The following is a 22,588-nucleotide window of genomic DNA, read 5'->3' as shown; positions in this document are numbered from 1 at the left end:
ATGTCTAAACTCAAAACCCTCAATAATGCCACCATTACAAATTATCATGTCAATCCGTAATATAATTAGCTATCTATGCAGATGAACAATCTTGATCTGTAGAATTAACATCTGTCTTTAGACGAGTGCATCCAAGACCTATCTCATTACATGGTATAAAGTTGTTCATTTTATCAAACAACAAACTATTGTCAGGAGATGAATTATTTTCTTCATTCTCAGATTCCCATAGATTGAGAATCTTTTGTTGAAACTCATCCATTGGTGTCAGTGTATCCATTGGTGTCGGTGTCTCCATTGGTGTCGAATCGACACTCGGTGGAGGCCTCTCTACAAGTGAATGCTTCTTTTGAGAGATTTTGATGTTCCATTTATTTGTATTACCATAATGAAGCATTCAGTTGTAGAGAGGCCTCCATCGAGTGTGGATCTGACACCAATGGAAAGAGTGACACCAATGGATGAGTTTCAACAAAAGCTTCTCAATATATGGGAATATGAGAGAGAAGAAAATAAATCATCTCCGAACACTACAAAAAAACTGGTAAATAGCGGCATGTTTATTACGGCGGTCTACTCAAACCGCCACTTTAAACCGTATGTTACGGCAGTTTTTTAAGCCGCCACTATTTACCGTATATTACGGCGGTTTGACCCGCCACTATAGACAAAATTTTGTTTAACAATTCACATAGCGCATTCTGGCAGTTTCGCCTGCCAGTATTCTGCAGATTATATTTGTTAGATTCACGATCTAATAATTCAGTTTCCCTCTTCCCCTTTTTGGTGAAATTTGTCCCTCTCTTTTCTTCCCTCTCTTTTTCTTGAATTCATTCATTAATTTTTTTCCCCCTAATTTTTTCACAAACCCTCCAAATTTGCAATTTCCTCTCTCTCTCTCTCTCACATACACAAACCCTCGACCTCTTCACTCACATGCCCACAAACCCTCAACCATCACCCCCTCAAACGAACGACTCTATTTGCCTTTTCCTGTTCATGGATCCAAGCACCTTCTCTCGCCGCCATCTATGCATGTCATACATCCTCTGTCGCAGATCTAATCAGGGGTGTGCAATTTCTAAAATATATAATTTATATCTCATATCTATATCTATTTCTGAAATTTGTTTTATTCTTTATCTCTTCCTTATATTTGAAATTTGTTCTTGTTAATTGGTTTGTTTAATTTCTAAATCAGGTTGGGGCTTTTGTTCACTCTGCTCTCTACCATTGAATAAGTTTACTTCAATTAACTTCATGGCCATCTCCACCAGATACGGTACTTCAGTTTCTTTTTATGATTTTTTTTGTTTGCTTATTCAGCTAAACCTGAAAGATTTATCAGTTTTGAGTTCCTGGGCTGTGCAATATTTTGGGTTTAATATTTATATTCTAAATGCACGGTGTTCTTTCCATTTTGGAAAAAAGGCCTTTGCAATTAAAACTTTGGTGATGTGTTTACTTTGTACTAACTTTGAATTGTATGCTATTTTTGTAATTTTGGGTTTTGCTAATTGAAAGCTCCTGTATTTATTTTATTTATTGGGGTTTTGCAATTGTGAATGGTGGACTGTTTTATGCTTCAGATGTATCTTGAATCTTAATTATGGTTTATTGGTCTTAGGTTTCAATAGCACTATTGACCTTTTGTCCACTTTATTTGCAACTCTTCCTAGCTGAAACTGTGAAATTGACTTCAGCAATGAACAAGGCTTCTGTACTAGAGTTTTTTATGTTCATAATCAAAGACACAAATCTATAAGGAATGCCGCGGAAATATTAATCTTCAGGTTGTTTTCTCATGTTAAGCATCAATACTTTTTTGGAACTTGTATTGATGAGTCGTAAACGCTGTCATATTTTTTGTGAAATTGATATGTACTTATGGTACATATCAATTAAACTCTTATTGTCTTGATTTTTGTTATTTCTTATTTTCAAAGCTTGTATGTAATTGACTAATTTCTTTTACCTTAATTCCATAGTTTAATTAACAGTCCCATAATTCCTATGCAGTACTATTTGAAAGCTGTTTTTGGTTTTAACAAAAATCAGTTCTTAGAACTTCTGATGATGGTTGAAATTGGTTCAATCTTTTATGAGGTATAACAATTCTCAGACGAAATTTCTTCCTTTGATCCTTCCACGCTAATGATTATAGTTAAAGAAAGCTAGCTAGTTTGTTCTGCGATTCTTCTTTATAAGGATAAGTGTTAACAGAATTTACTCATAGTAAATCTAGGTTGAATGGAATGTACCTTTCTTTCCATAATCATATTGGTCTCTTTTTCTTTGCTCTATATCAGTTTTTTCATTTCTATAACTTCAGAGTTTAATCTGGCTTCTTTTAATGTTTTATAAGCTGATTATGGATAGGTTGAGTTTCTAGTTTGAAGTACCTACTATAATAAGCTGGCTTCCAGATTGTGTTGCTTCCAATACTTAATCCTTTGGTTGGAGAGAAAGTGATTCTATGCTCAGACTGACTTGCATCAACAACATATGTAAGTTCTCTTTCTTTTACTTCTTATTACATACTTCCTAATATGATATCTATAAGCTCTCTTCATAATATATTTTGATTTAGGCTTGGCGTTCTGGATTAGCATGGGCACCTTGGGTAAGTAAAATTGATAACTTTCTATATCAAATTTTACTATCACTATTCATCATGTTCTTTTACAATGCCCTTATACAAATCTATATGCTTCTATGGCTTGCTTAAAATTTCATTACCTGCATTTCCATGATAAAAGTTCACTATTGTAGGTACCATACTTAGGTGGCTCATTTGGCATTATCTATTTTCTTGAGAAACCTGATGTGAGTGTTAGATTAGTTTTCCTCATATATGATAAAATTATGATCCACTTTTATAGTTAGAATCAATGGTCCTGACCCCTGATATTTCCATTAAATATTTTATTGTCATGTAGACATATGCTATATTTCAAAAGCATCAAGCTCAACCATCCTGTTATATAATCTCTATAGTTTTGCATTTCTTTCCTTTTGGGGAGATATTGATAGACTGATTTTGAAACTCAAGTTCCTCTTTTAATGCTTTTTTTTATCAAGTTGCTATTGTTGTTTTGTGAATTAGCATTATGTGAACTTTATTTGATCTATATGTATGTGCTTGTGCATGTACCAGGGAAGTTGAAGGAGTGCATAAAATTAGGGAAATAAGGAGGACCATACATGGAAGAGATCAGATATAAACTCTACAACATAATTAAAGAGCTTAAATTTATTTTATAAACGTTCACGAGGTTGCTGGACTCTTACACATTGTAATATTACAATTTATGTATAAAAATAATTTATACTAGTTCTAATAATTGTTATTTAGGTGATTTGTGCAGGTATTTTTTATTTTTTTTTAAAATGACAATTGCGGCGGTTCAAACTGCCACTATTTGTACTTTTTTTTAAATTAAAAAATGGCTGTTACGGCAGTTGAAACTGCCACTATGCGCACTTTCGTTTTTACTGAAAAGTGTATATTACGGCGGCTTCAACTGCCACTTTAACCAACTAATTAGCCGCCGGTTTATTCAATGTGTATTTCGGCAGTCTGCATGGCGGTTAATTTTAAGCTGCCGTTTTAAACTTTGTGGCAGGAAAAATTACGGCAGTTTTGAAACCGCCAGTGTGGTATATAGCGGAGGCTAAAACCGCCGGAATAAGCCATTTTTAGCCGCCGCAATTCACGCGATTTTTTGTAGTGGAACTATATTTTGTTGTTTGATAAAATGAACAACTTTATATCAAGCAATGAGATAGGTCTTGGATGCATTCGTCTAAAGACAAATGTTACTTCTATTGTAACATCCCGCTCGTCTGCTAATGGAAAGTTTATCTGACAAACGTATCAGAGGACTAAGAGTCATAGAAAACGAGTATGGTGAAGAATGTTATGTACGATGGAGGATATTATTAAGTGATATTAGTAAAGTATGGACTTATGTATCAGAGTCAATCGAACACGCTTAAGGCAAGGGCATAATGGTAATTGCTCGCAAAAGGGGTATTTAAGTGATTTTGGCTCAAAATATTCATTCTTCACTTGTCTTTCTCTCTCTAGGTTTTGGAAAACCTTTCTCTCCCCCTTCTCTCTAAGAATTTCGCCCCCTCTCCTCTCTAATTCATCCAAGGCTTTTCAAATCATGCAATTGGTAACCAAACACGAATTATAGAAGCTTCAAGTACAAGAATTAGCAAAGACAAAGGATTGAGCAAGGATTCTTGGGTTAGGGTTGAGCTTGGGCAAGATGGATCAAAGCTTGTTGATGCTTCAAGATTATTAATAGGTGAGTTCTATAGATAGTTTACCTACCTTTGGTTGTGTAAATTCATGTTAGAACGGATTGAATTATGTTTATGTGAGGTTTAGAACCTTAATGTTCTCTAGACCAATTCTTGTGATTTATATGTTAAAATTGCCATGAGATATGTTTAAATAAGTCTATGTATGTTGTTGGATGGATTTGGTGCATTACAGGGTCGAATTGGACGAGTTTTGGGTCGAAAATGGCGAAAACCCGCGGCCGGAACACGCGAAAACGCAGAATTCGCAGCGCTGCGCCTGACCAAGGGCGCTAGGCGCCCACAAGTCAGGGAGCCAGCGCTAGGCGCCCTCCCTCTGGCGCCAGGCGCCCCAGACAGGACAACGTTCGCGTTGTTCTGCGCTCGGGTGTTTGGGGGCAGTCGCGTGGGGGTCCGTAGCGATCGTTTCGAAGTGTTCTTTCACTGTTTTACTTATCTTTCTACTGGAACAAGTTTGGCTTTATCAAATCATGAAATTTATAAACGGCTCGTAACTTGGGTTTATGGCATTTTCGGTCTTTAGAAAGTATTGAAAATTTGCACGCATCGTCAATTGATCCTTGCATCCTTAATCGTGGCAATCTTAGCATGTAACACGAGGGTGGCTCAAGAGAGCTTAAGTATGATGGGGTAGTAATAAGCTAAGAAGGGAATGTATGTAGAGCCTCGGCTTAGCTAGTCGAGAACTAGTATGTTTAGCAAGAATCCCTAGAAAGATAAGACGCGAAGTGTAATCTCTTCGCACAAGAGCTAGTATGATTTAGCAAGTACGTAAGCCGTGGTTTGACTAGTTAGTCTCTTCACCATGATTAGGTATGTTTATGAACAAGTATAGGTTACCAATAATCGGATCGATCAAGGTTCCGAGGTAAACATGTATGTATGATTATGTTTAACTTATGCACGACAAGACTATGACTAATAAGTGTAGGTGACATGTCTCTTGATATCCACATCAGGGGGATACAAGGGGTTCTCTTTATGAGAACGATTCAAGCCGTAAGGGACCCGCATGTCACTGAGTAACAAGACGTAGGTGCTCGTGTCTCTTGTTATCCACGCCAGGGGGATACGGGAGGTTCTCGACCTAAGGGGAACGGTTTAAGCCGCAAGGGACCCGCACGACACCGAGGGAGTCCGATGTATGTACATCGGTCATGTATGGGATTGATTTCGGGGTTACTCCACCCGGGACTATCCGTAAAATGAACCAAGATAATAATGTTTGTTCAACGCTAACCCAAATGAACTTAGATACGTTTATGCAAGTTATGGCTATGATTATGTTTAAGAATATATTCATGTACGATATGTTAGGCATAAGGGCATGAGATGATATAAGATAAGTTCAAGTTATGTATAGAACAAGTAAAGAATATGATACCGATGACGGTCTTAGGATTCCCCTAATCGTCCGGTTTAGAATCGTGTCATGATTATGTTATGCTTAGGCCTCGATACTTAGCATGTATTCTTGGCAATGCGGTTTTAGGTTCCCCCTCGACCGCCATGACACGTATAGGAAGTGAAGCCTATAACAAGTGAGATATGACTATGACGGCCCTAGTATGCACTACCGTCTAAGTATGCATGTCCCCACACACGTATAATCAACCGTCAGGTTGTAATGTAGACACGTGGTGACCGTAGGTTTCCCCTTGAGGTTGCCTATAGCCTAGGATTTAGGGGAACTCACTGAGACATTATGTCTCATCCCAATACTTATTTGTTTCAGATAGGCAGGATGATTATGTATGTGCGGAGCCGGATGGATATTACTTCAAGAGTTCGTTCGTAAAGCTGCAGGACATTATGGACATCGAGGATGTATTTTTATGTATGGATGAGTTGTATTGTATTATGATTTAAACGAACGGAACTTGATGTAATTATTATTCATTCGAAGTTTTTAATTGTTGTATATTTTAATGTATCCAGTACTAATATTAACGCACGTGCCAGACTTTCTAGATACGTCTGGTATGGGTGTTACAATTGGTATCAGAGCAGGTCGATTCAGACCGTGCCTTGGGTCATTAAATTACAAATAAGGTAGTGGGACCATTGGGTTCCGGGTAAATGTTCTAGTTGTTGATGTTAGTTGAGCCTGATCAACTCAATTTAACATTCAGTGATTAGAATGGATGCCTGAGAGCTGAATAGGACCCAGGAGGAATGAAGTATATGATGAAGTAGTTTGATCGTGCCAAAAGGTGGCCGGTGAACTAATCAAGTAGAAGTGTGAATCCTCTGGGAATGTAAAGCATGTTAAGAAGAAACGTTCCGACAATGTCAGGTAAGATGATAACGATACTTAATGTACCCGTAAGTGAAGAAGTTGGATATGTGTATCTAACCATGACCGAAAGTTTTGGTAAGAGTTGTTGTTGGATCGGGTTTAAGATATTCTAGAATGTCCGAACAAGGCTACAAGGTAGTAAGAGGTCGGTGTATGTTGGCGGAGTCAGCAGGCTCTCAAGAATAGCATTATATGAATGAAGTTAACTATATGTATGTTTGGAAGTTGCATAAGTAGCAACGTAATGAAGTAAGCCGTTCTTAGCAGATGAAGTTAAGGTTTATGTGGAAATTTTATGTTAGGAAAACGTGATGACAAGATATCAGTTTCTAATGTGCCTTGAATGGAACCGAATGATGTTAATGCTTGCCATGCAAATGTTATAGAATTGTTTTAAGATGTTTGGAAGGAATGATATGCATTGGGATACTTGAGGAAATAAAATTTTTATGTAAAATACGATTTTCCTTTTGGAAAGCTGAGTTGAAGAAAATACGCCAATAGCGAACCTGGATCGAATTTTTTTCAGTTTTTCTTCGAAAACTGTTATTTCGACTCTAGGGTCAATAGTAGCTATTGGGGGTTGTTTTCACAATCTTTTATATAACCAACACTCTCTATAACATCAAGTATTGAATGCACATCACATCCTATGATTTCTGAGGAAGAAAATGCATGGACAAGTATTAACGGAAATCAATCCGGTTTAAGGTAGCTTTGGAGGTTAATGTGTCAAGAGCCAAGATTAATAGTACAAAGTTCCGGCATATGACTGGATAAAGTGAATGCGTATGCATGAGGTATGAAGCGAGAAATTTAAATTGGTGCAAAGTTATAAGACATCACAAAGTTTTCAGATTATGTGGAATTATAGCGTAACTCTCGAACTTATGTTTTGCTTAACGAACATGCTAGGGCTCGATATGATGTTGGATCATTAAGTTTACGCGTATGGGTGATTGAAGTTGACATTTTGGAAATTCACGAGATTTTTCTAGGAACCGGTTTGCTACGACACTCGTAGAGCGAGCTAGACTCATTAGAATCTAGAATTGATGACACGTATGTGTTATCAACTCGTTCTATGATTTTATAGTAACAGCCGGGGCCAAAACTCAATATATTTATAAAGTAGAAAATTATGAACGTCAATGATCTGTGCGCTAGTTTACGAAGTTTTCTTTAAAAGGAAAAAAATTAATGAGCAAGCATTGGTATGATTAAGCAAAATATAGTCCGCGGGAATGCGAAGGTACAAGGATTAGATGTTCAAGAAAGTTATGTTCAAGTGCTAGATGGGTTGTTAATGGAAATTGAGTTTACTCAAAAATAAGTTCAGATATGATATGTATGGTAAGTGCAACCAGCAAGAAAGTAAGGTTGTGATGTTGGTTACAACATGGAAGATCTTGAGAATAATTCAAGAAGTAAATAATCAAGTGATAAGCATGAATGGAAGTCTCAATTGCTCTAACGGATTAGAGTATTAGTTTGAGCCAACCAGTGGGAATCAGAGTAGCGCTACGGAAGTTAATGGTAATCATGAAACGTGGAATTTTAGTATGTCTGAATCTTCGTGAAGAATGTTCGGTTGGAAACACAAGTTTAACAAGAATGCATCATAAGATATGCAAGGAGTTCTCGATGTGATAAATAAGGATGAATTCTTATTCAAGCATTGTTGGCTAAGGTATAAGTTTAAGTATGTGTCGTCATCTAGGTAAGATGAAAAGGGCAAGAATTGTCGTATGATAATTAGTCAAGATGCATGAATGATGATAATAAAAACATGTAAGGATCAGAAGGTTACGTTCTGTGACTTAGGTAAAGAATCAAAGCATCAAGAGCGATAACCGAATGAGATAATGCGGAGAATCAAGTTTAGTGTTTCGAAGAAGAGAAATAAGTTTATGTTAAGAGGTCCAAGGATTTCCTATGGATATGAAAGCGGTATGGCAAGTATGTATATCGGTTGAATAAGAAAAGAATTTATCTTCGAAGTTAAGTATGTTATCATGAAAGGAGGTGCAACTCTCGAGTTGATGCAAGGAGAATCATACTCTCGTATGCAATACTTGTTGAGTGAAAACGATACTTGTTAAGACATGTTAAGTTATGATTTTAAAACTTTTAAAAGTTAAGATTGGTATTATGGAACTTGGGAACGATGTTTTTATTTAAACTTATGGAATTATACATTTTTGAAACTTATGAGGTCCGTTGTAAGTGGACTCACTTACGACGTACAAACTTCAGGACCAACTTGTCGTGGACAAGTTTTGGGCGAATTGTTAAAATCTTTTCCAAAAATATCGAAACTCGTCCGGTGGTTCTGTGGCACCTTTATATAATCAGTTTTAGAAATGATGAAATCTTTTTAGTCATGTATAAATTCGTTCCAAGAACCCGAATACCAAAATTTAAGAAAGATTCTTTTAAAGAAGATTTTAGAACACGTATCGTTATCAGTTAACAAGAGGAGGCACTTGAAAGTATGTACATGTTATGGAAACGACAAGGTTTGTATGAAGCCAATGTCAAGTAGGATACACAGAAATGTTTCAAGAATGTTGACGTAAGTACAAGTGGAATTTCTAGCAAGTTTCAAGAGCATGTGAACAGCAACGTTGGCTATTAGATTGTCAGATGACGTGGCTAATCGATATCACTTTTTCATGTCAAGCAATATGAGTTATTCCTTAGTACAGGTGATAAGATGCAATGAGACCGAAAGATTTCCTAAGACTCGGAAGGGATAAGTGATAAGTGGAATTGTTTATATGAGTAATACAAGTAAGCATTGCAGGGCAAACCTGGGCTCTGGTAGGATTCCAGTTAAAAGGCAAACCCTGAGTGTTCATGTCTATGACAAGATACCATTAGGCATGGATTATGTTAAGCGGGTAAGATCTGAGTCTGGGACAATAAGTTTATGTCTAGCAAGGTAAGTTCTGAGTCATGATATGCTAAGAAGACTCTAATTTTGAGTGATATTAAGATCAAGAAGGTTATGTTCAGTTACATGTGGGTTAAGAACAAGAGGAGGACATGATGCGTTAAACCCTTTGGATATGTATGAATGGAAAGATGTTTGATACAGACTATAGATGATAAGATTTTTGTCATGGGGTTTGGTAGTTGGTCTCTAAATTTCGAGGACGAAATTTCTTTAAGGGGGGTAGAGTGTAACATCCCGCTCGTCTGCTAATGGAAAGTTTATCTGACAAACGTATCAGAGGACTAAGAGTCATAGAAAACGAGTATGGTGAAGAATGTTATGTACGATGGAGGATATTATTAAGTGATATTAGTAAAGTATGGACTTATGTATCAGAGTCAATCGAACACGCTTAAGGCAAGGGCATAATGGTAATTGCTCGCAAAAGGGGTATTTAAGTGATTTTGGCTCAAAATATTCATTCTTCACTTGTCTTTCTCTCTCTAGGTTTTGGAAAACCTTTCTCTCCCCCTTCTCTCTAAGAATTTCGCCCCCTCTCCTCTCTAATTCATCCAAGGCTTTTCAAATCATGCAATTGGTAACCAAACACGAATTATAGAAGCTTCAAGTACAAGAATTAGCAAAGACAAAGGATTGAGCAAGGATTCTTGGGTTAGGGTTGAGCTTGGGCAAGATGGATCAAAGCTTGTTGATGCTTCAAGATTATTAATAGGTGAGTTCCATAGATAGTTTACCTACCTTTGGTTGTGTAAATTCATGTTAGAACGGATTGAATTATGTTTATGTGAGGTTTAGAACCTTAATGTTCTCTAGACCAATTCTTGTGATTTATATGTTAAAATTGCCATGAGATATGTTTAAATAAGTCTATGTATGTTGTTGGATGGATTTGGTGCATTACAGGGTCGAATTGGACGAGTTTTGGGTCGAAAATGGCGAAAACCCGCGGCCGGAACACGCGAAAACGCAGAATTCGCAGCGCTGCGCCTGACCAAGGGCGCTAGGCGCCCACAAGTCAGGGAGCCAGCGCTAGGCGCCCTCCCTCTGGCGCCAGGCGCCCCAGACAGGACAACGTTCGCGTTGTTCTGCGCTCGGGTGCTTGGGGGCAGTCGCGTGGGGGTCCGTAGCGATCGTTTCGAAGTGTTCTTTCACTGTTTTTACTTATCTTTCTACTGGAACAAGTTTGGCTTTATCAAATCATGAAATTTATAAACGGCTCGTAACTTGGGTTTATGGCATTTTCGGTCTTTAGAAAGTATTGAAAATTTGCACGCATCGTCAATTGATCCTTGCATCCTTAATCGTGGCAATCTTAGCATGTAACACGAGGGTGGCTCAAGAGAGCTTAAGTATGATGGGGTAGTAATAAGCTAAGAAGGGAATGTATGTAGAGCCTCGGCTTAGCTAGTCGAGAACTAGTATGTTTAGCAAGAATCCCTAGAAAGATAAGACGCGAAGTGTAATCTCTTCGCACAAGAGCTAGTATGATTTAGCAAGTACGTAAGCCGTGGTTTGACTAGTTAGTCTCTTCACCATGATTAGGTATGTTTATGAACAAGTATAGGTTACCAATAATCGGATCGATCAAGGTTCCGAGGTAAACATGTATGTATGATTATGTTTAACTTATGCACGACAAGACTATGACTAATAAGTGTAGGTGACATGTCTCTTGATATCCACATCAGGGGGATACAAGGGGTTCTCTTTATGAGAACGATTCAAACCGTAAGGGACCCGCATGTCACTGAGTAACAAGACGTAGGTGCTCGTGTCTATTGTTATCCACGCCAGGGGGATACGGGAGGTTCTCGACCTAAGGGGAACAGTTTAAGCCGCAAGGGACCCGCACGACACCGAGGGAGTCCGATGTATGTACATCGGTCATGTATGGGATTGATTTTGGGGTTACTCCACCCGGGACTATCCGTAAAATGAATCAAGATAATAATGTTTGTTCAACGCTAACCCAAATGAACTTAGATACGTTTATGCAAGTTATGGCTATGATTATGTTTAAGAATGTATTCATGTACGATATGTTAGGCATAAGGGCATGAGATGATATAAGATAAGTTCAAGTTATGTATAGAACAAGTAAAGAATATGATACCGATGACGGTCTTATGATTCCCCTAATCGTCCGGTTTAGAATCGTGTCATGATTATGTTATGCTTAGGCCTCGATACTTAGCGTGTATTCTTGGCAATGCGGTTTTAGGTTCCCCCTCGACCGCCATGACACGTATAGGAAGTGAAGCCTATAACAAGTGAGATATGACTATGACGGCCCTAGTATGCACTACCGTCTAAGTATGCATGTCCCCACACACGTATAATCAACCGTCAGGTTGTAATGTAGACACGTGGTGACCGTAGGTTTCCCCTTGAGGTTGTCTATAGCCTTGGATTTAGGGGAACTCACTGAGACATTATGTCTCATCCCAATACTTATTTGTTTCAGATAGGCAGGATGATTATGTATGTGCGGAGCCGGATGGATATTACTTCAAGAGTTCGTTCGTAAAGCTGCAGGACATTATGGACATCGAGGATGTATTTTTATGTATGGATGAGTTGTATTGTATTATGATTTAAACGAACGGAACTTGATGTAATTATTATTCATTCGAAGTTTTTAATTGTTGTATATTTTAATGTATCCGGTACTAATATTAACGCACGTGCCAGACTTTCTAGATACGTCTGGTATGGGTGTTACATCTATAGATCAAGATGGTTCATCGGCATAGATAGCCAATTATATTATGGATTGATATGATAGTTTGATAGAATGACGTGATTGAGGGTTTTGAGTTTAGACATATAAACATAGTTTACACTTATTGAATTTCTGCTTTGGTGAACTTAGAGTTTTGCAATAAACATATTTTAAACTTATTGAATTTGAGCTTTGGTATACTTAGAGTCTAGAAATAGCTACAACTGAACTTGTTCTTTTGTATTATTATCTTCCAAATTTAATAAATGATGTAAATAATAAATTACAAAATGTGTATCAAACAAAAATCATTTTTTTTACAAGTCAAGAGCAAAATGACATAAAAAAGAATAGTGCCCAATGAAGTTGGTACCCTACTCTAATCTATTATCAATTGCTCATATATATTATTAAAAAAAGGGTAAAAAGTACATAAAAATAAAGTGTAAGTTGACCCCAAATGGGTAATACGAAAAATGTAAACAACACACAATTGTATCAGCCTCTAACTAATCATAAAACTAATTAAAGGTCTTCGACGCGGTGATTAAACCCTCTCTCAACACGTAAGCGGTTCATGTACCTTCAACTACCTGCAACACTGACAGCAGGCTAAATGACTGATGACAGGTAATCTTACGTTATTCTTAGCATGTTTTTCAGTCTTTTTTAGTTGGTTTTATCAGCAAAACATAGGAGTATTAGAGCAATTGAGTATGATTTTGGGACATTTGTAATGTTTTCTATATTTGACAAAAAGTGAATATGGACTTTGTAGAAATTTAATGGGTAGTGAATAAATTTCATTATATAAATTTGATTAATTATGAATCTGCGGGTTTTGGCCTAGTCCTCCATCTTGTACATATTATTTTCTCCTTTTTTAATAATATTTATAGAGTAGGAGGTAGATGATGGAGGTGACAATTGGGTGCTAACCTGGTTGGGATATTTCTGTCTCCTCTTGATACTCTCCCTACTTCTTTGCCTATCAATTTGTTTTTAATAATATTTAAACTACTATTATTTATAATGGAAAAATGAAATATTTTTTATAATTTTACGATGTATTACAAAAATAGATATTAAATAAATTTTATCTCAAAAATATATTTCTTAAAAAAAAAAATAGCCTATAGAAAGATATAAACTTTTATGTAGTTTGAAAATATTTATTATTGAATATGAACAAATAAAATAATTTAAAACTAATTTGGAAAGTATTTATTAGTCGAAGAAAATTCAAAGAATATTGATTATATTCCATTAGATAATTTAATTTCTTTTAAAAGAAACTATTAAATAATTATTATAATTTATAATTAATTAGGGAATATCTCTCTCACTCTTATTCCCTATTTCTCCAGCTATGGCCCAACAATTTCCATGTGACATAGATGATAATTGTTTGGCATGCCAGACTCATCCTAGAGAAGAAGAGAAGCTACAATGTGTCAACTGCGTCACCTTGTGGCATATGTCGTGTCTCTCCGTGGACCTGCCAACGACTCTAGATGACACAGTGAATTGGATCTGATTCGATTGTTTAAACATGGAGAGATCGTTTGTGCATCAAGTACATAACAATGTCAACGCAGATCCGAAGGACGCAATGTTGGTATCGGAGAAAGGAAGTAATACTAACATTGCTGAGACTAACATGTTCTTGTCTAAAACTCTCACCAGAGATCTCCAATGTTTCAGCTGCTTTGAAATATATGAGAGGTCTGTCACGGTATCATCTTCTACTTTGTATCTCAAAAACATGTCCTTTTTTTCAGTCCATTTCTTTCTCTCCTTCTATAATCCTTTTATATAAATTATTTGGTTTTTTATTTATCTATTCAGTTTGATAAATGTAATAAAAATTAATGTTAACTTTGTGAGTATTTCATTTTCTTTAACAATACACAGTGGTGCTGAGGATCTTCATGGAAACAAACGCACGAACAAGAAACAATCTTCTGACCAAGAGTTTGAAGATTATAATCATGGCGTTGGAGTTGGCTGTCTGAAGGGTTATCCATTTCGAGTTTTCAGGTATGATATATTCCTCTTACAATATTGGCATGCTTATTTCTCAACCTAATCACAAGATGTTTATTTAATGGGTCATGTTAACTTGTGCCCTTAGGGCACATGTTAAGCAACCTAAATAGAGCAATTTTGCATTGACAAACACAATATATCAACTTTTAAGAAGTTGAATGCACGTCTTTTGATATGTGTATTTCTATATTAAGTATCTTAACATGTGCCTTGAGGGCACAGCACAAGTTAACATTAGCCTTATTTAATTTACTCCATTGGACAACAAAATCATGTGCATGCCAATTAATTAAACTTATATATGGTATAGCTTGAAGGTAATATCTGAATGCAAAAGATTTAGTAGTAGTTGTTAAATTGCTAATGTGAATGTAACTACATGTTAATTTCTGATGGATAAGGTAGCAGATTCACTATCACATTAAGATTGAGGCCTTGGAAAAATCCACTATATCATATGATTGGCTTCTTCAATTAAACATTAGATAAAAAATTATGTAATATTGTATTAACTGTGCTTTTAATAATCTACACTATATCATCTTGACGCATATAATTTCACTGATCAGATCTAGCAAGGATAAGAGATCCTCATATGCCCCTCGAAGGGGATACCGTTATGATGGAATATATAGAATTGAAAAATGTTGGCAAGTAGCAGGACAACAGGTAAATAGATATGTGATATTTTTTGACGACTTAGTAAACTCAAAAATAGAAAACATTACAAATGTCCCGAAATCATAGGCAATTACTCTAATACTCGTCTGTTTTGCTGGTAAAATCTTTGATTCATTTTATGATTACATATAGGCTGATACACTTGTGTGGTGTTTTAATATTTCGTATTACCCATTTTGGGCCGACTTACACTCAGTTTTTATGTAATTTTCCCCCTTTTGTAATAATATTTATGTTGGCTGCATTATTGCTAAAACAAATATCCCCGTTTTGTAAGTTGGAACCAATGTTCTAACATGTGGATAGGCATCTCTGCAAGATGCTGGATAATGTGCTGGATGATGATACAACATGTCCATTTTGCAGTTGTGTTACTTTTCTTCGTGGTTGCGGATTGAAGAAATGTATGTTTGGTATCTCTCTACCTTGTCTGAATGGCCTCATGTTGTTTTAACAACAAATAAATCCAAAGGGGGAGATTGTTGGGTATTTGGGTATTGGCTTCATTATTGCTAAAACAAATACTCGTGTATGTTGGATACGATGTTCCAACATCTTGGCACGGTTCAGTGTGCCCTGTTTATGTGGCTTGGTTTACGTAATCTTTATCTCAGTAAGGAAACCACACCCTATTTCTTGTTCACCAAGCAGCGCGTTATTGCCCATAATTAGCTGGAATATTTGTTTCTAAAATATAAACAATATTTTAGGATTCCTTGATGGTGTGTGTGGCGGTTCCTAAAAATGTTCCTACTTTTTAAGAGTTACCATACTTGTAAAATATATTTTCAAAAGAGATTTTGGAAAATCTATTTTCTAAAGAATATTTGTTTCAACATATTTCTGAAGAGAATATTTGATACAAATATATGTTTAGCCTATGACGAAAATGCCCATGCTTTGAAAGGCTATATAAGGAAGACTCGTACCCTAGTTTTATTCACCAATTCAATAATATTGGATTGAGTCATTAGGGTTTCAACTCGTGCTTTATTTGTGAGCCTCTCTTTGTATCATCTTGATGCACTGAGCAGGACCTTTAGTTGAGTTGTAAGGTATAAAAACCATCGATTTGTAAAAGAATAGAATTTTAGGGTTTTGAGTCGTCTTCCTTGTATTTTGCTCTTGTATCATGTTGATGCAAGTATAGAATCTTTACTGTGTGCCTTTCTTGTATCGCCTGTGATACTTGTTTAGGACTGTGTGTATGAGTTTGATACTCTTGTGCACTACACCGAAGTTGTGAAACAAGGTGCTAGTTGTTTGTGTTGGAAGGTAACTTCTACTTTTGTTTGGTTGAGGTCTGATAGGTCACTTGGGCAGTGACTGACCATTAGGATAGTGAGATGGGATCTCAGATCTAGGAGTTCCTAGGTTGAAGTCTATACGGGTAGGTCCTAGGTCATATAGTGTAAACGAGGAGTTTGCTGAGAGCTATTGAATAAGGACTACTCTAGTGGATTTCCTTCCTGGCTTGGTAGCCCCCAGATGTAGGTGAGTTGTGCCGAACTGGGTGAACAAACTCTCTGTGCCATTTACATTCTTGTCTTTTATTTTGCTGTTTGTTTATGCTTACTGCCAGCACGATGTTGGAACATTAAACAGAACATCTGCTTTCTACGCATCTGGAATTGAAACATCACATAAAAACAGCTTTTAATTAACGCGCTAAAATTCTACATCTGTTATATTTTCCTTGATTAGTCTGTTTTCTGCTAGCTCGATGTTAAAACATCTTACTTGACATTCTGTTCGTAACATCATATAAAACACATGAAAGCTAGCCTGCCGGAATTTCAGTAATGATAGTTGGATTTCTTTTTGGGACCGAACAAGTTGTTGTTCATTAGTTCGACACCAATATGATCATCACCATCTCTTACTTTCAGTTGATGTGGCTTCAATTAAGCATGTTGTACCTTTCAAATTCTTTAGGACCTGGACCACTCATGAAGATTGTCGGGAGCTGGTTAGTAGTAACTGGTCGAAGCCGGTCAGAGGCAGTGGTATGCTTCGGTTGTAGTTGCAGCTTAAGAGTATGAAACATGTTTTCAAGGTTTGGAACCGCACCATGTTTGGGTATGTGGATAGACAGGTTTGGTTGGCGATAGATGAGGTTAACCGTATCAGATTTTAATTGACACCGAAGGTTTATCAAATGATCTTTATGCATCAGATTTGAATGCTCAATTAATTCTTACAAAGGCGTTAAATTACCAGGATCTTTTATGGAAAGAGAAGGCTAGAGACCAAAATTTTATCAATGGGGACTGTAATACATCATATTTTCATAAGATAGCAAAGTTCTAGGCAGCAACCAAACCGATTACTCTTCTCTATGATGGTCACACATCAATTACCAAGCCAACTGAAATTGAGCAACATGTGCTTCATTATTTTCAAAACATTTTCAGTGTTGACAACAACTGTGTTACTAGCAACTTGGTGGCTCGTACTATTCCATCTGCGGTCTCAGAGGAAGACAATAATGCATTGATGCGTCTTCCCTTGAGTGAGGAAATTAAGACCTCGATATTTGGTCTCAATGGTGACGAGGCACCGGCCCTGATGGTTTTGAAGGATATTTTTTCAGACATTTTGGGACATTATTGCATCCAATGTTATTCAGTCTGTTCACTGGTATTTTAGCTCCTAATATGAATTCTAATCTTATTGTTCTGATTCCCAAGGTGATAAGGGCGCAGGTTATGGGCGACTTCCGGCCTATAGCTTTGACAAATTTTCAGTTTAAAATCATCACTAAAATTTTAGCTGACAGACTTGCTCTCATTACTATGCGGATTATCTCCATTGAGCAGAGGGGCTTCATTCGGGATCGTAACATTTCTGAATGTGTTATACTGGCATCTGAAGCTATTAATGTTATTGATAAGGGACAATTTGGTGGCGATGTGGCTCTGAAAGTCGATATTAAGAAGGCTTTTGATACGTTGGATTTGAATTTCCTAATTGCGGTTTTACGACAGTTTGGTTTTGCTTCTGTCTTCACTGATTGGATTCTAACTATTTTGCAATCTGCCCGTCTCTCCATTCTTGTTAATGGTAAAGCGGTGGGGTTTTTTCCTTGCTCTCGTGGTGTCTGTCAGGGGGATCCCCTTTTCCCATTTTTATTTTGCATTGCAGAGGAGGTTCTTAGCAGGGCTCTTTCTTTGGCTCGCAAAACCGGAAAAATTGTGCCTATGTCATACTCCCGTGGTGTTTCTATTCCCACTCACATTTTGTATAAGGATGATGTGATGATTTTATGTGCAGGTACGAAGCAAAACATTCGTTGTCTACTTCAGATATTTGGGGACTATTCAGCGGTTTTGAGACAACTCATTAACAACATTAAGAGTCGTTTCTATTTTGGAGCTATGACAACCGCTCGCTCTCAGATGATTGCGGGTTTGCTGGGTTTCAGTGAAGGTAACATTCCTTTCAATTACCTAGGGTGCCCTGTTTTAAAGGGGAAACCGAAGTGTATTTATTTCCAGGCAATCGCAGACAGAATCAAAGTGAAACTTGCAACTTGGAAGGGAGCGATGCTTTCTATCATGGGGAGGGTTCAACTTGTTAAATCAATCATTCACGGAATGTTGGTTTATTGTTTCCATATTTACATGTGGCCTAGAAAACTTCTTCAAAAAATAGACTCTTGGATCAAGAATTTTATTTGGAGTGGGGACATTCTTACTCGTAAGGTTTGTACAGTTTCTTGGAAAATTATGTGTCAGCCTTGGGCAGCGGGTGGTCTTGATCTTAAGTCTACGCGCTTTATAAACGAGTCTTTAATGTTATAATTAGCTTGGAAGTTCATGTCGAAGAACTCTCAGGGGTCTTAGTTGCTTAGACAACGGTATTTATCTCATGGTCATCCGATTCAACACTAAGTAAAATTTTCGGTGTGGTGTGGTATTAAGGAACATATGGGTATGGTTGCTGCTAATTCATTATGGATTGTTGGCACAGGAGTAAATATTCACTTTTGGTCGGACAATTGGCTAGGTGAGCCGTTGCTTGATTTGTTGCAAGTAGCGCCTCACTTCCATGATAATTTTGATGGAACAGTTGCAAATGTTATTTTTAATGGAAGATGGAACATTCCTCGAGAGTTGTTGGACGTCCTCCAAGTGGTTGCACACATTGGTACCGTGGCGTTGCCAACTAGTAACCTCTCTAACTTACTGGTTTGGTTACACTCTTCTGACGGCAAATTATCCGTAAAGCATGCCCTTTCTGTCTTAAGGCCGGTTGCTACCTCTCTTCCTTGGGATGATATTATATGGACGAGTTGTATTCCCCTGTCACATTAATTCATCTTTTGGCGCTTAATGCACGGTAAAATGCCCACGGACGAAAATCTTCGTCGTCGGGGATGTATTATTGTATCTGTTTGTTGCTTCTGTTTGTTTCATAATGAAACTTCTGAGCACTTATTCCTCCGCTGCTCCTTTGCTCTGGAAATATGGAATTGGATTGGGGGTAAATTAAATTTTGTGTTTGACTGCACTTCTTTTGAGTTGCTACTGCTTTCTTTACCTCAAAACCGATTATCTCAGGTTCGTGATATTTTTTTGGCTGCTGTTGTGCATACTCTCCATTCGATTTGGTCAGCAAGAAATATCGTGCGCTTCTCTTCGAATGCTTCTTCTCTTCAGGCGGTGCAGCTGCGTGTTTAGGCAGCCACCTTTATGACTGGTAATCTCTCCGTCGGTAAATGTGTTGCTTCGGATGCTACTGTTCTTGATACTTTCTCTATCTGTCCCCATAACTGTCACATTAGATATATTATTATGGTCACTTGGAAGGCACCTTCAGCACGTTGGTTAAAAGTTCACACGGATGGCTCGGTGGTTGGGTCCTTAGGCGCTTGCGGTGGTTTGTTTCGTGACCACTCTGCGCTTTTCTTGGAGGCTTTGCATCTAATATTGGAACGTCCTATGTTTTCTTTGCTGAAGTTTATGGTTAAATTCAGGCTATGGAGTATGCAGCCAGTAATGGTTGGAGAAACATCTAGTTAGAAAGTGATTCCACCATTGCTTTAGCAATTTTCAAGAACAGGTCACTTGTTCCAGTGATCCTCAGAAATCGTTGGCATAATGCTTGCAATCAAGGGATACAAGTCATTTCCTCTCACATCTACAGGGAAGGTAATTGTTGCACCGATTTGCTAGCTAATATGGGCCATGATAGAGTCAAACCGCAAGTGCACGGTCTATCGAAGTAATAGTAGTAAAAGAGTATCGTTCCGCTAGGGAGTTATGAATTCGATTAACTTTTAGAGAATGATTAGAGGAGAAGAAAGATTATAAAAAGGGAGGTTTAGTTGCTGTAGGTAAATAACAATAATAATAATAAAAGAGCCTTGGGATTATTGGTTCATCATAACAACGAATCTTTTCACAAGCAAGCCTTAAACTTATAATTATGCGTTAATCTTAATTTCTAAGGACAAGTTTCTCTTTAGCATATCACAGCTTCTCTCGAAGTCCGTGAGTGTATCCCTCCAACAACCACACCTATTCTCATGGGTGATTGCCTTTGGGACCCTTGAAGATCAAAACTTTATGTGTCCCAAGGTTTGCTAGACTATTCTCATGTTTCGCAAACCTTGTCTAAATTCACTTGTTCGGATATCAAAGCTCCGCGTTCGCTTTATGAATTGATATCTGTGATGATGAATTAACCATTATTAAACCCTCCGCGTTCGCTTGCACAGTTTGATAATAATTAATTCATGTTAAAACGGTGAATTTAGATTAGGAATTAAGGTAACATATAATTAGGGTTTAAGGCTTGGCTTGATCCGGATTACGTCATTAGACTTATCCAAGAATCCCAAGACAAAGAAGAGTCTACTCACTAACGTTCATTGTAGACATGGGGGAAGAAGAGAGAAAGCAATAAAGTAAAAGAACAATAATATAAAAGTGAACTTTTATTCCAAGAACAAAAGATGAATGTTTATGATGGAGTACTACTCTATTTATAGCTTTACAATTGACTTAGAAACTAAGCAACTAAAAGGGTAAAACAGTAAAGCTGCAACAGGGTAACTTGGGCCCGAAGAAAAAGCAGCAAAAGGCCTTCTGTGAGGTGGCACGGCCGTGCCACATATTGGCACGGGCCGTGCCAAGCTTCTGACTTGGGGGCTTTATATTTTTGTTCCGAATCTTTCGTATTTTTGCTCCAAATCAGCTCCAGACTCCTTTCTTTTGCTCCAAGACACCTTTCATCATATATTCGTTCCTAAAATATAAAATATGCAATTGTAGTAAAAAGATTCAAAAAGGAAATATTATTTTTTTTTTGAGAGAAAAAAGGAAATATTATTGTAATAAAATAAATTCAAATCTAAATAAAACTAAACTAAATAATGCATAAAAATAGACTAAATATAGACTCAAGGTAGGGAAAAGCTTCCTAGATTCTTAAGCTTAGGTGGCAATTTGTTTGGAAGTATTTCAATAAGATTCATAAACTTCTCATCTAACTTGGACTCATCAAACCTTTGTGTTAATGGAATTTCAGGCTCATGAGATGGTGAAACAAATGACTTTTCATTCTCTCCTATGGCTTTCTCACTTTGAGGCTCATCACACCCTATCTCTCCTTCATTGTTATTAGCTTTCACAATGGGGTCCTCTAATTGTTTACCATCCCTAAGGGTAATGACACTTATATGGTTATTGGGGTTGGTTTCGGTTTGGTCTAGGAGGACTTCGGAGGATTGAGAGGGAGTAGCCACTTGAGATGTTTGAGTCTCTAGCATCTCACGGTGAGTAACTATGGAGTCTACTTTCGATGTAAGTTTGGCAAGAGAGTCCTTCAAAAATTCAGTTTGATATTCAAGCTCTTGGAGCTGCTCGGATTGATTTATACAATAATTTTCTAAAAAAAGTTCCAAGCTGGATTTTTGAGGGACTCTTTTGTTGTTTGCATAACTAGGTGTTGTTGTTTGTTGTCCAAAAAGATTTTGAGGGGTTTGAGAAAAAATTTGGTTGTTTCTAAACCCTTGATTATATTGAGCATAGTTTACTTGCTCAGGACTTCTAACAACACTACCTAGTTGGCAATCAATGCCAATATGGCCAAATACACCACAAATTTCACAAGAAGGAGATGCAGAAGAAGAAGAAGAAGAGATGACACTAACATTTATTTTTTCAAATTTTTGGGTTAATGCATCAATCTTAACGGCAAGGTGATCATAGTTAGAGACTTCATACATACCTGCCTCCTTTTTGGAGGGTGAAGAATTAGTGATGGCTCTCTCGTCGGTCCACTTGTAATGATTTTGAGCCATGTCTTCAATCAAGGCGTATGCTTCTGTGTAATTCTTGTTCATTAAAGCTCCACCTGCAGCTGCATCAACATAAATTTTTGTGGTATACAAAAGACCATTATAAAAAATGTGAATAATAAGCCAATTCTCTAAACCATGATGGGGACAAAGTCTAAGCATTTCTTTGAAACGCTCCCATGCATCGTAAAGAGATTCTCCATCTTTTTGAGTGAATTGTGTGATTTGATTCCTTAATTG

At 37.1% G+C, this 22,588-nt stretch overlaps 1 protein-coding gene, 2 long non-coding RNA genes and 1 other non-coding gene across 15 annotated transcripts; all 4 read left to right on the top strand.

The window, feature by feature from the left end:
• The first annotated feature begins 533 nt into the window (after positions 1-533).
• Positions 534-3,359, top strand: LOC146927773 (uncharacterized). 12 transcript variants are annotated; one of them, XR_015005847.1, is made up of 7 exons: positions 534-1,070; positions 1,202-1,282; positions 1,680-1,793; positions 2,020-2,106; positions 2,366-2,507; positions 2,591-2,623; positions 3,158-3,359. It is a non-coding gene; the product is annotated as an uncharacterized LOC146927773 (long non-coding RNA). The 12 variants fall into 12 exon arrangements; XR_015005842.1 differs by having other exon boundaries at positions 1,628-1,793; XR_015005840.1 differs by adding an exon at positions 2,773-2,826 and having other exon boundaries at positions 534-1,282; positions 1,628-1,793.
• A 474-nt stretch (positions 3,360-3,833) lies between these two features.
• LOC146927772 (uncharacterized) lies at positions 3,834-12,359 on the top strand. Its single transcript, XR_015005835.1, has 3 exons — positions 3,834-4,316; positions 6,068-10,302; positions 12,055-12,359. It is a non-coding gene; the product is annotated as an uncharacterized LOC146927772 (long non-coding RNA).
• Positions 12,360-13,682: 1,323 nt separating this feature from the next.
• On the top strand, positions 13,683-15,271 carry LOC146927771 (E3 ubiquitin-protein ligase ORTHRUS 3-like). The gene is made up of 3 exons (XM_085708185.1): positions 13,683-14,037; positions 14,227-14,352; positions 14,931-15,271. The coding sequence occupies exons 1-3, from the start codon at positions 13,865-13,867 to the stop codon at positions 15,106-15,108; spliced, it is 477 nt and encodes a 158-aa protein (XP_085564311.1). The 5' UTR covers positions 13,683-13,864; the 3' UTR covers positions 15,109-15,271.
• A 7,210-nt stretch (positions 15,272-22,481) lies between these two features.
• On the top strand, positions 22,482-22,588 carry LOC146927770 (small nucleolar RNA R71). The gene has a single exon (XR_015009122.1). It is a non-coding gene; the product is annotated as a small nucleolar RNA R71 (small nucleolar RNA).

The sequence above is a fragment of the Medicago sativa genome, chromosome 4 (genome assembly GCF_051527215.1).
Source record: "Medicago sativa cultivar Bolivia chromosome 4, Bolivia_mono, whole genome shotgun sequence".
NCBI lineage: Eukaryota > Viridiplantae > Streptophyta > Magnoliopsida > Fabales > Fabaceae > Medicago > Medicago sativa.
This window is presented reverse-complemented; position numbering and strand designations above follow the sequence as displayed.